Below are 16,032 nucleotides of genomic sequence, written 5' to 3' on the forward strand. Positions count from 1 at the left end.
GAGGAAGTTGTTCCCAAGCTGTACTCCAAAAACTGGGGAGCAGGGGCAGAATAGAATTTGGATCAGTGTGTGCAGGGCCTCAAGTGCCGGAAGGAATCAAGAGAGTAACAGAAAGTTGCAAATGTTCATAAAATATATAAGCCTCTATTTTCAACAAAATTGATATTATCTGTGTTGAAAGATGGGTATACCATTTGTTAAAATGAATCCATAAAACTACTCAAGTGTGTTTATAATGTTCAACAAAAGGCAATCTCCTTTGGAGAACAAATTAACAAATTTGCGTCAGGAGATACTAGAGGTATCTGCCACTTGTTACCATGTGACATTGAGGGATGAAATTTGGAAAGAGGTGAGCTTCCATTTTGTTGTTGTTCAGTCACTGAGTCATGTCCTACTGTTTGCCACCCCATGGATTGCAGTACACCGGGCTTCCCTGTCCTTCGCTAGCTCCCAGAGTTTGCTCAAACTCATGTCCATTGAGTTGATGATGCCATTTCATCCTCTGTCGCCCCCTTCTCCTCCTGCCTTCAGTCTTTACCAGCATCAGGGTCTTTTCCAATGAGTTGGCTCTTTGCCTCAGGTGGCCAAAGTATTGAAGCTTCAGCATTAGTCCTTCCAGTGAATATTCAGGGTTGATTTCCTTTAGGATCGACTGGTTTGATCTCCTTGCTGTCTAAGGGACTCTCAAGAACTTTCATTTAGGTTGTATTTTAAATAGAAGTCAAGTCATGGCTACAAAGCTCAGGGTGACCTGACTTCTGCTATCCCTTCTAACCTGCTACTTTCTGTGCCATTTCCCCTCACATCCACTAATCTTGCCTAGAAAATCCCATGCACAGAGGAGCCTGGCAAACTGCAGTCTATGGGGTTGCAAAGAGTCGGGCACGACTGAGCTACTAAGCACAAGCACTATACCAAGACGAGCTCTGAGCTCTTGGGCAAGCCAGCTCTTTCTCTTCAGCCATTTCTCAACTCTTTCTCACTCTTTCTCAAAAGCTGGGGTCTTTTTTCGACCATCCTTCCAAGAGAGGTGTGTACTCAGTCCCCTCAGTATTGACTGCCATATTACCCTCTTTAATTCTTTTAAAACATAAGGAATGCTACAAATAGTCTTCTTTGTTTTCTTTATCATCTGCATTTCCCATTTAGAGAGGTCATGAGGACAGGGGACCTTGTTGTCCTTGTTCACTGCCACTCCCCAGCTTGTAATAAGTGCTCAGTAAAGTATGTGTTAGATGAATCAGTGTCAGTGGGGTCGCCGTTATGCCTAGAGCCTACAGAGCACACGTTCTCCTCCCCTCCTGAAGTGCTGAGCGGTTACAAAGCAGGAGGAAGATAGTGAATGCTGTGGACCTGGGGTGGCTTGCGTTGCCATGGCAGTAGGCTAGAGTGGCACATCCCTTTTCCTTTGTTCTCTAACTGAGCCTTAAGAACCTGGAAAACAATACCACTCAGAGGGATATTTCACAGAGATGGACTTTGAAGGAATAATTGTGTGGGTTGGATGAATGCTAGTCGATTATATTGGGAAGAACTGCTGGTTTAATTCATCTCTTGATGTGTTTGTATGTTGTAGCCATTGTGGAATGAAATCACTACACATAATGAGCTGAGGTTGACTGGCTCTCCAGCCTGCCCTTCAAAGCCCTCACACGCATTTTGCTGTGTCCGTCCCCCGTCTGGACTGTGCACTCTTCTTCCCTCGCTTCTCAAAGTAGTGCTGAATGACTCTGTTCACCCCCTGCAAATTATGGTGCAATACTCATTGTTAATTTACTGAAAGAAGTTTGAGGAGATTGTTATTTTTTTCTCTTTTATGGGTTTCTCACAGCAGTGGCACACCTCTGGCTGACACTGTACAGAAGCTGCTGAGGTTTTTCTCATTTGTAGCCAGGCTTTCCTAGGTGCCTGGTTAAGAAATTATAATGTTCTTCAGTAATCTAGTTTGGGTTTATAAATGAAATGCTACAAGGCCTTTTTTATGTGTCATTAATACACGCTAACAATAAAATGGTGCACTCATTGCTCTGCTGTTGAGATACTTTATCATGTTTTTCCAAAGGATCTATGGTATTAGAGCAGGGCAGAACTGGCAGAAGAGATTTCTGTTTCACTTGCCTTACCCACATCTCTCCTTCCTCCCTTCCCCTGCTGTCATGTTGGAGATCTGTGCTTCTACTTGAACAGACAATCCACCAAATTCGTTAATTTAATCTATTGTCTTAAGTAGGTAATTCTCCCATCTCCTCTCCGTTTTTGTAATCTGCAATGTCCAATTCTTCCTCTCCCTCCTGTAGCACTGCAGTGACAACACACATCCCTGCCAGTCAGACATGAACATTGAAGGAGCCTGGAAGAGAGGCTACACAGGAAAGAACATCGTGGTCACTATCCTGGACGATGGCATTGAGAGGACCCATCCGGATCTGATGCAAAACTATGTGAGTGTTTACTGTGGTCAGAATGCCTTCCCTCCTGGGAAACGATGGAACTCATGTGCGGATGATCAAAATGGGGGAAAGCATGGAGGTTTCCCAGGTGGCTCAGTGGTAAATATTCCACCTGCCAATGCAGGAGATGCAGGTGCCATCCCTGGGTCAGGAAGATCCCCTAGAGAAGGAAATGGTAACTGACTCCAGTATTCTTGCCTGGGAAGTCCCATGGACAGAGGAGCCTGACAGTCCACAGTCCATCTAAAGTCCATGGGGTCACAAAAGGGTCGGACACAACTTAGTGACTAAACAACAACAAAAGGAGGAAAGTCACTGAAAAATAGCTGTTGTGTATTGCTCCCATCTTACAGAAGATTCACTCTCAGAGGACAGGAATCAGGAGATAATGCTATGCACTTTTGTGCGCCTTGATGTTGTGATGACAAAAAGCAGGTGATAAGGTAGCAGAAACCCCAGTGGCTGCTGACAACAGCTGCTCCTCTCAACAATTCATCCATGCAGCCAGATAACACTCCTACTTTCCTTTAGGGAGAAAGTGTACTTATAACTCTTCTCAAGTTATTCTGTAGGTCTCTTTCTCTCTCTGCCTCTCCCCTTTTAAAGGGCAATAATGAATATCCTCCCCATAGTCCTCAGTTCAGTTCAGTTCAGTCGCTCAGTTGTGTCCAACTCTTTGCGACCCCATGAATTGCAGCACGACAGGCCTCCCTGTCCATCACCAACTCCCAGAGTCCACCCAAACACATGTCCATCGAGTCGGTGATGCCATCCAGCCATCTCATCCTCTGTCGTCCCCTTCTCCTCCTGCCCCCAATCCTTCCCAGCATTAGGGTCTTTTCCAATGAGTCAACTCTTCGCATGAGGTGGCCAAGGTTTTGGAGTTTCAGCTTCAACATCAGTCCTTCCAATGAACACCTAGGACTGATCTCCTTTAGGATGGACTGGTTGGATCTTCTTGCAGTCCAAGGGACTCTCAAGAGTCTTCTCCAACACCACACTTCAAAAGCATCAATTCTGCGGCGCTCAGCTTTCTTCACCGTCTAGCTCTCACATCCATATATGACTACTGGAAAAACCATAGCCTTGACTAGATGGACCTTTGTTGGCAAAGTAATGTCTCTGCTTTTTAATATGCTGTCTAGGTTGGTCATAACTTTCCTTCCAAGGAGCAAGTGACTTTTAATTTCATGGCTGCAGTCACCATCTGCAGTGATTTTAGAGCCCCAAAAAATAAAGTCTGACACTGTTTCCACTGTTTCCCCATCTATTTGCCATGACGTGATGGGACCAGATGCCATGATCTTAGTTTTCTGAATGTTGAGCTTTAAGCCAACTTTTCACTCTCTTTCACTTTCATCAAGAGGCTCTTTAGTTCTTCTTCACTTTCTCATAAGGCTGGTGTCATCTGCATATTTGAGGTTATTGATACTTTCCCAGCAATCTTGATTCCAGCTTGTGCTTCTTCCAGCCCAGCATTTCACATGATGTACTCGGCATATAAGTTAAATAAGCAGGATGACAATATACAGCCTTGACATACTCCTTTTCCTATTTGGAACCAGTCTGTTGTTCCATGTCCAGTTCTAACTGTTGCTCCCTGACCTGCATACAGGTTTCTCAAGAGACAGGTCAGATGGTCTGGTATTCCCATCTCTTTCAGAATTTTCCACAGTTTATTGTGATCCACACAGTCAAAGACTTTGTCATAGTCAATAAAGCAGAAATAGATGTTTTTCTAGAACTCTCTTGTTTTTCCATGATCCAGTGGATGTTGGCAATTTGATCTCTGGTTCCTCTACCTTTTCTAAAACCAGCTTGAACATCTGGAAGTTCATGGTTCATGTATTGCTGAAGCCTGGCTTGGAGAATTTTGAGCATTACTTTACTAGTGTGTGAGATGAGTGTAATTGTGCGGTAGTTCGAGCATTCTTTGGCACAGTCCTCAGGAATCAGTCAATTGCCTTGTTTAAGAAAGAACCATGATTCCAGGATTCAGAACATATGGCGAGCCTGAGATCACAGAGCAAGTGAAAGGGCTAAGACTTTGTACTTTCACTGAAAACCACAGTCCTAATGCCCAGTGCTCACTGGACACAGGGGCCTCTCAATCCCCTTTACCACTGTGATATTTCCTGCCTGGAAATAGGTCAGTGACCCCTCTGTCCCCTACTCTCCAAACATATCCCTTCCACCAGCTTCTCCTCCCTAAGTTTGGTTAGAAGTCCATCCGTAAGTATCTCCTAATATGCCATTCTCTGCTCCAAATGCGTTTCCTGATACCCCAGTGTTCTCCCTAAAATATTTATTTTGTTACTGAAGACCCTCCAGTGACTCCCTAGTATCTGCAAATGTAGCTCTCTGATTCCTGTCATGACCCTGCAGAAACTCCTGGTGGAGCCCACTCACACCAGTGCCTTCCACATTGCCTTCTGACCTCTTTCCTGTTGACGACTATTTCCACTAGAACACTGGTATTGCTGCAAACCCATCAAGACTTCAGTCACTTTTACCCATGTCCCTCTCTGTCCTTCACGACTTCTTTTAATTCCAAAACTTTGGTTGTGTGCGTCTCCCTATATTGTTTTTCATGTTGTTATTGAAAAAAAAAAATTTAATTTGTGATTTTCTATCAGCTTACAAATTTCCTTTCACAGACTTGAAAAGACAAGCAACTCTAAATCATGATGAAATCAGGACTCATATTGACCCTAAAGAAGGAAAGTCAGGGGCCAGGGTTTGCCCTGTGTTTACAGAAGAGCCCCACAGAAAATTCTAAGCTATAACTCAGAGGACTACACCTCCTCAGATTTTTTTCTTCTCTCCTAGTGGGTTGGCCAAAACTTTCTTCAGGTTTTCCTGTAATGTTGAAAGACCTGAACAAACTTTTGGGTCAACCCAATACATTCATGGTCATTAAAGGAGCAACGTCGGCAAGCGCAGCCTATCTCACTGTGCCCTGAGCTGCTGGGAGTCCTGAGAGAGGCCTGGCCCATAGGCTCCCTAAACACATCAGTACAGAGGATTCACCATTCTCACAGGCCTGCTGCCTTTCACTCCTCATTGCTCCTCAGGAACTGGTGGACACAGCAGTGGCCCTGAGGAACCTTGTAGTAGATGCACTCAGAATGGACATGGCCTTTTCTTTAAGGCTGAGATTCCAAGAAAAGAATATAATGTCCTCTTGAAATCTGCTATTTCTCTCTTGCTCGCTCTCACCGTTTATCTTCAGCCTGGGAAGGCTTGGTTTCCCCTCACAGTAGAAGCTCTGTTTGTCTCTGTTACCATCTCTCCTCTGCCCTCTCTCTCAAATACTACTTCAGCTTCACATGAAACCATTTAGGTAGAAATGTCCTTATATTTTCCCCAGGGTTTCTTTCTCATTTGCTTAATATCACTTATTGCATGACCCTTAATCTCAAATTAGTTTTCCTTTTGTCAGTCAACCCTGAAAAGATCCTCTTTATCTTTGCAGATAAGATACTTCCACGTCACTTCCTTAACACATCAGAAACTACCACTGGCTCACACAGCCACCCCAACTCCTAATCTGTGAAGACCTTCCTTCTCTCAGGATCACCCAATATCACCTGATACTTTATCAACTTTAACTACTTTTCGTCTCAGTATTCAATCCTGTTGCCCTTTTCATTTCAAAAATTCAGCCAAGAAACTTCACAAATCAATTTTTATAATGAAATATTGAAACAGTTTCTCCTAGATTAGATGATTCTCCCTAAGGTTGAAAAAGAGAGAGAGAGAAACTGCAAATTCATTTAGTTCTCATCTGAACCAAACATTTGAGTGGCTGCCCTCACCCTGCCTCCAAGCACACACTTGTGTAAACTTCTATCTCTTTACAGAACAGACTTTTAGAACTCACAAGGGAACTTCAGTTCAGACTCCTCATTTACAGGGTAGACACTGAGGCCTGAACACTAAAATGAGTTAGCCCAGGTCATATAAAGAACAGAACTATGGCTGTCCATGATAAGAAAGACTTCTTATCATATGCAATGCAGTTTTTATAGAGCATTCCTATTCTCCACTGCATTGAAATGCATCTGATTAAATAAAAAGAGCCTTAACCTAAATGTGATTGCATTCTTTACCTTTTTCATTTTTTTTCCTCCCTTGGAAGAAAGTTCTCTAGAATTTACCTGTGCAGTTAGCAGTACTGGTGCCCTCTTAGTTCTTCTAAAGTTAGAGCTGGTGAAAGTAGAGAAGAGCACATTGGATTGGATGGGATGCCTGGGTTCCAATCTTCATTCCATAGGCAATTCATTTCATGCCTTTGCACAAGTTATATAACCTGTCTCAGGCCTCTGTTTCCTTATGAGTAAAATTAGGTGATATCACCCTTCATGCTTGAATGAACACTAAGTTGGGCTGCTTTGTATGTTTCTCTGTATGGGAAGCAGGACTTACTACCTTTATATGTCATGTGTATTTTACTTACTTCCCCCAAACATTTCAGGCTCCCTGTACCTATAAATTATTTTCAGAAATGAGAGTCTTTGATAAGAAAGCAGAAAGAAAAGAGCATTTACTTTCACTAAAACTGATAACAGGAATCATAAAGCATAAGAAAATTCAAAACACCTTAAATTAGTTCTGTCTACCGTGATATAAATTTGAATGATGGAATAATCCACTATTTTTTTTTCTTAGAAATTTGAATATTTTTCACAATTATTTAAAAAAGCAAATAAATGCAGTTTTGGTTTCAGAGAAACTTCTGTTTCATTTGAAACCTTGACATAAAGTAAAACTTTATTATTTTGGTTGGGGCAAAAGCCCATTGGGTATAAATAAGAAGTCTTGAATTGTAGGCCCTTTCATAGTAGATAAAACATCTGAAACCAGACAAATATTGCCTCATAGAGGTCCCAAGATAACCTGATACAGTAGATTTCTAACACTCATTTTTAATTTACTTGCCAGTTATTTGTGAGTGATCTTTGTCTTCAGAAATCTCTGAATTGTGATAATGTATTTGCACATTCAAGAAATGAAGCAAGGAATAGAGAGATAGTCTATGAAGAATAAATCACTTTGCTTCTAGGTGGTCTAGCAGTACTTTGCAGAGTAGGTGGTTATTGGGGTGAAGGGTCAACGCGAGGTATGAGGGAACAGTGCTGGCAAGGATGGACTGAGCACATCTTTGGTCTGTAGAGAGTATTTTTTCACCTTCATGGGACAAAATATGACACTGATTGTTATCGAACAAGGCATTCTGACACCACTGGACCATGAGTGTTTTATTTAATCTAATTACTCTCTTGCAGAAATGTGTTTAAGGAGTCATGAGCCTTCAGGTCCATGGCTAATTAATGAACATCTGTATCCTTTCTCTCTCTCCTCTGTGACCACAGGATGCTCTGGCAAGCTGTGACGTGAATGGGAATGACCTAGACCCCATGCCCCGTTACGACGCAAGCAACGAGAACAAGTAAGACCCCGGTGGGGTGGCTAGTGTGTGGCCCGCACAGAGCTTTGTTTTCTGCTCTTGCCAAGGGAAATCTTTTCTTGGAAATCTTTGGTAACAAATGATCCCTAATTTGCTGTAAGATAAAAAAGTGTCTTTCTGCTAAAGCTTCTGGATATAAAAACAGGTGGTCCCCACAGTAAGAATGGTTGCAGAGAGAACCCAGGGGAATAACTTGAGGATGTGACTGGGGATTATTGCTCCTCATGTGGTCACTGGCCTGTGACTCACTTGTTTAGGAATAGGGATGCTCAAGGGAGAGGCAAAACAAAGCGTCCCCTGAACTTTACTCTGTCCAGTTCAACATATTGGATTGAATGTTGTACTTGAGGTCTCTGCCAGGGCTTTTTGCATTTTTCTCTCTTCTACTCTGCAGTGATTGTATTCTTTACTAACACGCCTGCATACCTATATGGTTTTTCATGTATGGAATACATTATCACTCTTATCCTCCAAGTCAAGAGCCTTAGAAGCCCATGTAGCCACATTTACACTTTCCAGTTAGTACAGTAGTTTTTTGGAAAGCAAATGAAATGCACAATCATTTCTTGCTTATGATGACCCAGGTATTTTTCAAAGATTAGTAGAATATTTCTGATCTCTAGATCACATTAAATTTTGGGCTTTTACTTCAAAGTTTTTTCAGGATAATGTTGTGATTTAGATACTATCATCTGAATTTTTACTTACCTGTTTTTGTTTGGAATCACAGAAATTGTAAAGAGAGGTGTTTTGTTCATTTATTATGTACAGTTTCTACTGTGCATTTTTCCTAAGGGAAAATTTTCTCACCTGGTATTATTTGATTAAGTAAGTCAATAAATTTAGATAAAACCATGCAGCCTGGATAATTGTGACTGTGCATGGGATGTTCCCCTACCTCTTCTTAGCCATTTACAAAGAAACCTTGAAAAAGTTACCATGAAAAATATGCTATTTGATAATATTAGCAATTGAATCAATGTTATAAATCAGATTCAGTGGTGAAAGCATTAATATACAAATTGATGTAGATAGAATTTTCCAGAACTTTTGAGACAAAAAAAAGAAAGGGCCCTGAAGTAAACCAGATAGTTTTCCATCAAGCCTGGTCATTATTGTCCAGATTACACTGTTTAAAGTTATAATCAATAATTTGAGACAACGTGAGCTAATTTACTTAACATGAAACACTGAAAGAGAAACGTGAAGCTTACATACTTAAAAGGCCACCTGTGATAAATTTCACTCTCTAGTGCAGTCTCCTCTAGTGCAACATATATGCTCCTAAAAATACTCGCACTCTGCAAAGTCTAAAACCGCAGAGTAATAGGAAAATGTAGTTGGAGCTCACACTCAGAAACTTCATCAATGACACGCACAGACAAATGGTAGGCACCTATTAAAAATAATAGCCCAGTTTTATTCATGTTAAGTGATTAAGAAATATATAAAACTAATCAGTGTGGCACTTTATCTTATATAAAAATTCTCCCAGCAGTCCTTAGATGTGACGTAAAAAAAAAAAAAAGGCTCAGGTCAGGTGGACAAGGGTTAAACAGGTAGTAAGAAATGGAGATGTTAGGAAGCAAAGAATCCAACTCAAGGGGTTTGTTTACAAGCTCTTGCTCTATATATTATACACAAGGCTAAGTTCTTAAGGTAATGAAAAGGAAAATGATCCAAGTACCTTTCATTTAAATGAGTTGTGACTAGAGATAATTGGTTTCAATCACAGTAAGTTTGAGAGAATGAAAGGTTGAATTATTGACCAAAAATAGTTTGATAATACAGAGTGCTGAGCTGACCTTTGACATCTTGTCATAAAGAAGGCTAAAAAGTGTGTGCCAGTCTGGTACTTCAAAACAGAAAGAATATAATTCAGAGAGCTAGGTTGGGTTCAGAGTCCCTTTCCATCAGTTTTATACTTAATCTGTGTCTTATCATTATGAAATTAAATTCTAACTAGTTTGTTTATAATACAATTCTATTGTGACACTGACTTCTGAAGCTGCACTATTTTTATACAATTTATAAAAGTTATACTCCATTTACAGCTGTTACAAAATATTTATTATGAAGTATTTCCTGTGTTATATAAAACATCTCTGTAGCTATTTTACACCCAGTAGTTTGAACCTCCCACTCCCTCACCACTATACTGCCCCTCCTGTCACTTTATCTAGAATAAGACCTGAAATTGGCTTATGGAAGTGTGTGCCCATTGCATCTGCTTCTACTCACATGCTTGCCACTCAGTGTGCAAGAGAAAAAGAGGAAGAAAAAATGAGATAAAGATGAAAAATTTGAAAAACAGAAAATAGGAAAATAACGAAATAGGCTGGGAGGAAGGAGTACAATTCAGCAGAGTGGAGGATACCCTCTAGGATGGTCTTTGGAAGCGTGGAAGCCTGCAAGTTACTATGAAGTGGAAGGAGGGTTATCCGAGGTCAAAGAGGAAAAAACAGCATCAGATGTAGACACATTGTGCTCCTGAGATGTGTCGTTCTGTGTGTTTTGTATATTCCTACAGTGCTCGTTGCAGCTTGGTATGTTTTCTACATTCACCTAGAGTTTCTGATACAAAATTGTTCATAAACAAATGCAAATTTCACATTATATTCAGATCATTCCGTAATATGTCAATGTTACTGAAAATTTTTTTTTGTTTTCAAGGCAAGCATTATAGTAGAACTGATTATACCATATCCATTGGCTAACGTTATCTCATCCACATTTGTGTGTATAGGGAAAAGAGAAACAGGAGAGCTCGAGAAAAGTCAAGATCAAGTTAACACCCAAAGTATCCTTGTACAGAGTGTGAAGGGACGGGGTGCTCTAGGTGGGAACTGCAAATGTGTAGTGCCCTGTAGCCAGTTCTGTCTGAATCTAGATGTGGTGAGTTTTGTATCAAAACTCCGTGGTAATGGCTATTCTAAGGTGTATCTGTCCTGTGACTAACAGTGCTGACCACAAAGCATGCGTGTGAAGACAATTCTCTGAGTGTTGGCTTTGATGGCCTTTTTTACTGGCCATCTTTTAAAGACTGTACCCTTTGTGAGAACACCTTTCAAACTTGGCTGCTTGCCAAGACCTTTGTTCAAGAAGAGTAGCTATCTTCCTGGTCACACTGGCATATCCTAGTGTGTGCTGTTTTGACCAGTTCTAAATAGTGCTCTGGTTCATTGAGTGTAGTGTGGGTATGAGTGTTAGAGGACACAGGCATCTTCTGGATGTGTGCTTAGGTTTGTAACCTTGACAGTGAAATATGACATTTTCCAGAGTGCAGCACCAGCACTCCTACCACTGTTTTATGAAAATCAGCAGTCACCTGGGGCATCAGATGGCCCTGTCAGTCCATGCACATCCAAGACACGTGTGCATGCTTGGTCGTGTCTGACTCTTTTGCGACCCCATGGACTGTAGCCTGTGAGGCTCCTTTGTCCATGGAATTTTCCAGGCAAGAGTACTGGAATGGATTGTCAATTCTTATTCCAGGGGATCTTCCTGATCCAGGGATCGAACCCACGTGTCTTGTGTCTCCTACATTGGCAGGCATATTCTCTATCACTGCCCACTTGGGAAGGTCACTAGTGCTGCCCAATTTTTTCTTGGCTAATCACAAGCATGTATTGGGCTGGCCAAATCCAAGTGAACTTTTTGGCCAAATTTAGGCATTTAGGGTTAAAATGTCATCTCTGTTCATTAGACCATAATTATAAATAGAATTGATAGATCTGTCTTGAAGAGTGGGTCCTTAGATAGATAATTCTGTATCAGTAGAAGTCACTTGACATCAGGAAATAAAGAGTGGTTTGTAGTTTGAGAGTTGACTTTTAGCTTTGGTTCACCTTAATAGCTTTATGGTCTTTAGGCTTAACTGAGTATTAAGTGAGTATTAACTGAGTGTTAATACTCCAGTATTCTGAGCTTTAGTATTTTTAGAAATCTCTGAAATGGGCATAATAATACTTCCAAAGATTAGCAAGAAAATATGTAAAACAGCAGGCATAGGGCTGACTGTATAATAGGTGCTAGATAATTATAACTTATAATTATGTATTCAGTTCCTACATCCAGTTCTCAATAAATAATCAGTTAAAATTATAATTGTCTCAAAATACGTGTGCATATGAACATTACAAATTTCAATTAAGACTTGGAAGCCTTTGTTTGTTTCCATGGTTAGAGGTTTAGATGTGCTTTATGCTTCTATCAGGGCTGGGAACTGTGATTCATTTGGTAGACAGTAAATCTGCTTTTTTGAAAAAATAATATTTATTTGGCTGTGCTGAGTCTTTTCTTCATTGCAGCATGTGGAATCTTTAGTTGAGGCATGTGGGATCTAGCTCTCTGTCCAGTGAATGAACCTGGGCTCCCTATATTGGGAGCACAGAATCTTAGCCACTCGACCACCAGTTAGGAGGAGTGTTAATCTAGGGCAGTGCTACTCAGTGTGGTCCATGGATGGGTGCAGGTCCATGAACTATTTGCTGATGGTGAGCATTATAGTAGAGAGCTTGTATGTGCATGCTTGGTCCCTAAGTCATGTGTGACTCTTTTGTGACCCCATGGATTGTAACCAGCCAGGCTCCCCTGTCCATGGAATTTCCCAGGCAAGAATACTGGAGTGGGTTGCCATTTCCTCTTCCAGGGGATCATCCCAACCCAGGGATTGAACCCGCATCTCCTGCATCTCCTGTGTTGACAGACAGATTCTTTACCACTGAGCCACCTGGGACCACAGAAGTCGCCAAATCTACTTTTCTTTAATTCCATCCAATATTTCGTCTCCCTTTACTGGATCACAATGCCTTAAATTTAAAGTGAAGCTATGGTTTTTCCAGTAGTCATGTATGGATGTGAGAGTTGGACTATAAAGAAAGCTGAGCACCAAAGAATTGATGCTTTTGAACTGTAGTGTTGGAGAAGACTCTTGAGAGTCCCTTGGACTGCAAGGAGATCCAACCAGTTCATCCTAAAGGAAATCAGTCCTGAATGTTCATTGGAAGGGCTGATACTGAAGCTGAAACTCTTAATACTTTGGCCACCTGATGCAAAGAGCTGACTCCTTGGAAAAGACCCTGATGCTGGGAAAGAATGAAGGCAGGAGGAGAAGGGGATGACAGAGGATGAGATGGTTGGATGGCATCACCGACTGAATAGACATGAGTGTGAATAAACTCTGGGAGTTGGTGATGGACAGGGAGACCTGGTGTGCTGCAGTCCACGGGAGTCGCAAAGAGATGGGCACAACTGAGCTGAACTGAGTGAGGGGCAGGAATTCTGAACATCAGCTGAATGCAGTTGAGGCATATGTTGTGCAAGTACCTTCTCACTGTACAGTCTGACTGGCAGGCTTCGGAGAATATTTGGAATTATTTGACACCTAGCTGTGTTCATTCATTCAGTAGATTATCATTGAAACACTACCTGTTGAGTGGCTCTGTTACATGCTTAGGGGATACAATGATGCAGTAATATAAGCTACTAACTAATTAGGAAATGACTTAGAATCTGTAACCTGAAGAGTTTTAGTCCTATCATTGGCTCTTCCTAACTGTGCTGTGGAGCCTGAGGGTGTGGAGGACTGACTGTACTGTGTCATTTTATATAAAAGACTTGAGCATCCTTGGGGTTTGGTATCTGCAGGGAGTCCCTGAAACCAATGTCCAGAGGAAACCGAGGGATCACTGTACTAACAGACAATGTACCCTCGAAACTATATGCAAATCATCTCTCTCAGATTTACCTGATTACATTTCTAGCACTAAAGCTTTGCGGTAAAGAAAATCACCTCTGAAGCAAAAAAGTTATCAAAGTCCTTTTCTTATCACTTTTTTCAAGTCCCCAAACAGTGGTGTGTCAAACCTAAATAACAGATACTAAAGAAATAGCATGATTGAGAGAGACCATAAAACCTGTTCTCCCATTTCACTTTCCCTCCATTCATATTAACTTGCAGAATAAAGCTGACTGCATTGTTCTAGGCTTAAAATAGAAAATGCCTCCCTATAAATGAAACAGTCTCCTGGCATTTCATGCCACTACTCCCATTTCTGATAAATGAATTATTGATGTCTGAGTTAGATTTTTCCTCCCCTGGGTTGCTTCTTTTTAAATGTTCCCTCTGCTTAAGTGTCATAGCAACGTATTTAGTGGGAGATGAGACCACACTTTGTATCTTGAATATGTGCTTTGTGAGCCCAGAATCTAATTCCCTTTCAAAACAAACCAACTCATAGGTTAAAGACTCATTTTCCAAAAGGAATGGAGTTTTCATCTTTGTCCCTTATCTCTATCCCCAGGAAGGTTTAGCCAGGGTGGCTGGAAGTACATTTCTTCTGGTTCTTTAGTGTCCTTTTCACGCATCATTTCTGGTTTTAAGAATGTCACCATGTTGTATGGCCTTTTCGTTCTCATCCCTGCAGATGAGGACTGTTGTCAGGAGATGGTATTCAAAAGCAGACCTAGTGAATGTAGGCCATGCTGTCTACCGTTACAGCAACTATTTTATCTCAGCACTGGAGAGAAGACCACACTTGAAATCTACAATCTTAGTCTGTAGAAGCATCGTTTCTTGATATCCAGGATTTAGCCACACATGTTCAGATAAAATTATCCTATAGCTAAGTAGGTCAGACAAAAACCCACCCAAGGGAAGTGGGGCCACTAACAGAGGCTGATTGTTTTTTTCCAAATATTTTTGAAAAATTTCCTCTCATCCTTTCACAGAATAACACTGTGATATACTCCTATGTGGGATTCCCTGGTAGCTCAGCTGGTAAAGAATCCACCTGCAATGCAGGAGGCCCCAGTTCGATTCCTGGGTCAGGAAGATCCACTGGAGGAGGGATAGGGTACCCACTCCAATATTCTTGGGTTTCCCTGGTGGCTCAGCTGGTAAAGAATCTGCCTGCAATGTGGGAGACCTAGGTTTGATCCCTGGGTTGGGAAGATCCCCTGGAGAAGGTAACAGCTACCCACTCCAGCATTCTGACCTGGAGAATTCCATGAGCTATACAGTCCATGGGGTTGCAAAGAGTCAGACACGACTGAGCAACTTTCACTTTCATACTACTATATGGAGAAGGAAATGGCAACCTATTCCAATATTCTTGCCTAGGAAATCCCATGGACAGAGGAGACTGGTGGGCTACAGTCCACAAGGTCACAAAAGAGTCGGACATGACTTAGAGACTAAACAACAAAAATCACAACAATCCTACTATATACTTGATCAATGATTAGCACATGAATTTATGTAATGTTGACTACAAATGTATATACCAGAGGCCAAATGTCTTCAAAAGAGATGGTTGTGAAAAATAATCTGATACTTTCCATATACATCTATAGATTTTTTGTCCATGAAAGAACCTGCAACAAACATTGTAGAAAATTTGTTTCTATCATATAGGTTCATGATGCAGTATGTTGATATAAGTAACATTTGGGACCATCTTCTAGATTCTGGTAAGTGGTCCATGTCTGGGGCCTCACAGAAAACTGATTAACAGTAGAAAAAGTCTGCTCTCAGACCAGAAGCCAACCTTCCTGTCCCTTCCCTCACCAGCCATTAGTCGCAAGCCCTGACCATCCTCACCATTTAAGTCCACCTCTTTATAGCTCTCCAAATCCTGATGCTCGTCTCCCCTGTCCATCCATCCACACTAGTCTTCTGTTAGTCTAATCCCTTCTTCTCACCTGCATCCTTGGAAAATCTCCTAGATGGTCTCCCTGTCTCCAGTCTCACCTCATCCTGATGCCCAAGTGATATTTTAGAACCAAAATAAGAATACTAAAAAATCTTTTAGATACTCAATCAAAGACAGTCACTCAGTCACGTCCAACTCTTTGCGACCCCCTGGACTGTGGCCCACCAGGCTCCACTGTCTGTGGAATTCTCCAGGCAAGAACACTGGAGTGGTTAGCCATTCCCTTCTCCAGGGGATCTTCTTGACTCAGGGATCTAACTGGGTGTCCTACATTGTAGGCAGGTTCTTTACCATCTGAGCCACCAGGGAGATTTAATACCTTGAAATTTATTAAAATGCAAGATCCTTCATGACCCGCCTCTTCCCTCGTTATTAAGTCTGTTCTGCTTGGTAT

General features: G+C 41.4%; 1 protein-coding gene across 3 annotated transcripts in view; it reads left to right on the top strand.

The window, feature by feature from the left end:
- The window catches only part of PCSK5 (proprotein convertase subtilisin/kexin type 5), a 490,556-nt gene that overhangs the window by 131,148 nt on the left and 343,376 nt on the right, over positions 1–16,032 (top strand). For all 3 annotated transcript variants that reach the window (XM_081505747.1, XM_081505752.1, XM_081505755.1), the window contains exons 4-5: positions 2,301–2,444; positions 7,829–7,905. In XM_081505747.1, coding sequence (XP_081361873.1) covers positions 2,301–2,444; positions 7,829–7,905 — 221 coding nt within the window. The remainder of the gene's footprint in view (positions 1–2,300; positions 2,445–7,828; positions 7,906–16,032) is intronic.

This window comes from Giraffa tippelskirchi, chromosome 1, assembly GCF_054371585.1.
Source record: "Giraffa tippelskirchi isolate mGirTip1 chromosome 1, T2T-mGirTip1v1.2.pri, whole genome shotgun sequence".
Taxonomy (NCBI): Eukaryota; Metazoa; Chordata; class Mammalia; order Artiodactyla; family Giraffidae; genus Giraffa; species Giraffa tippelskirchi.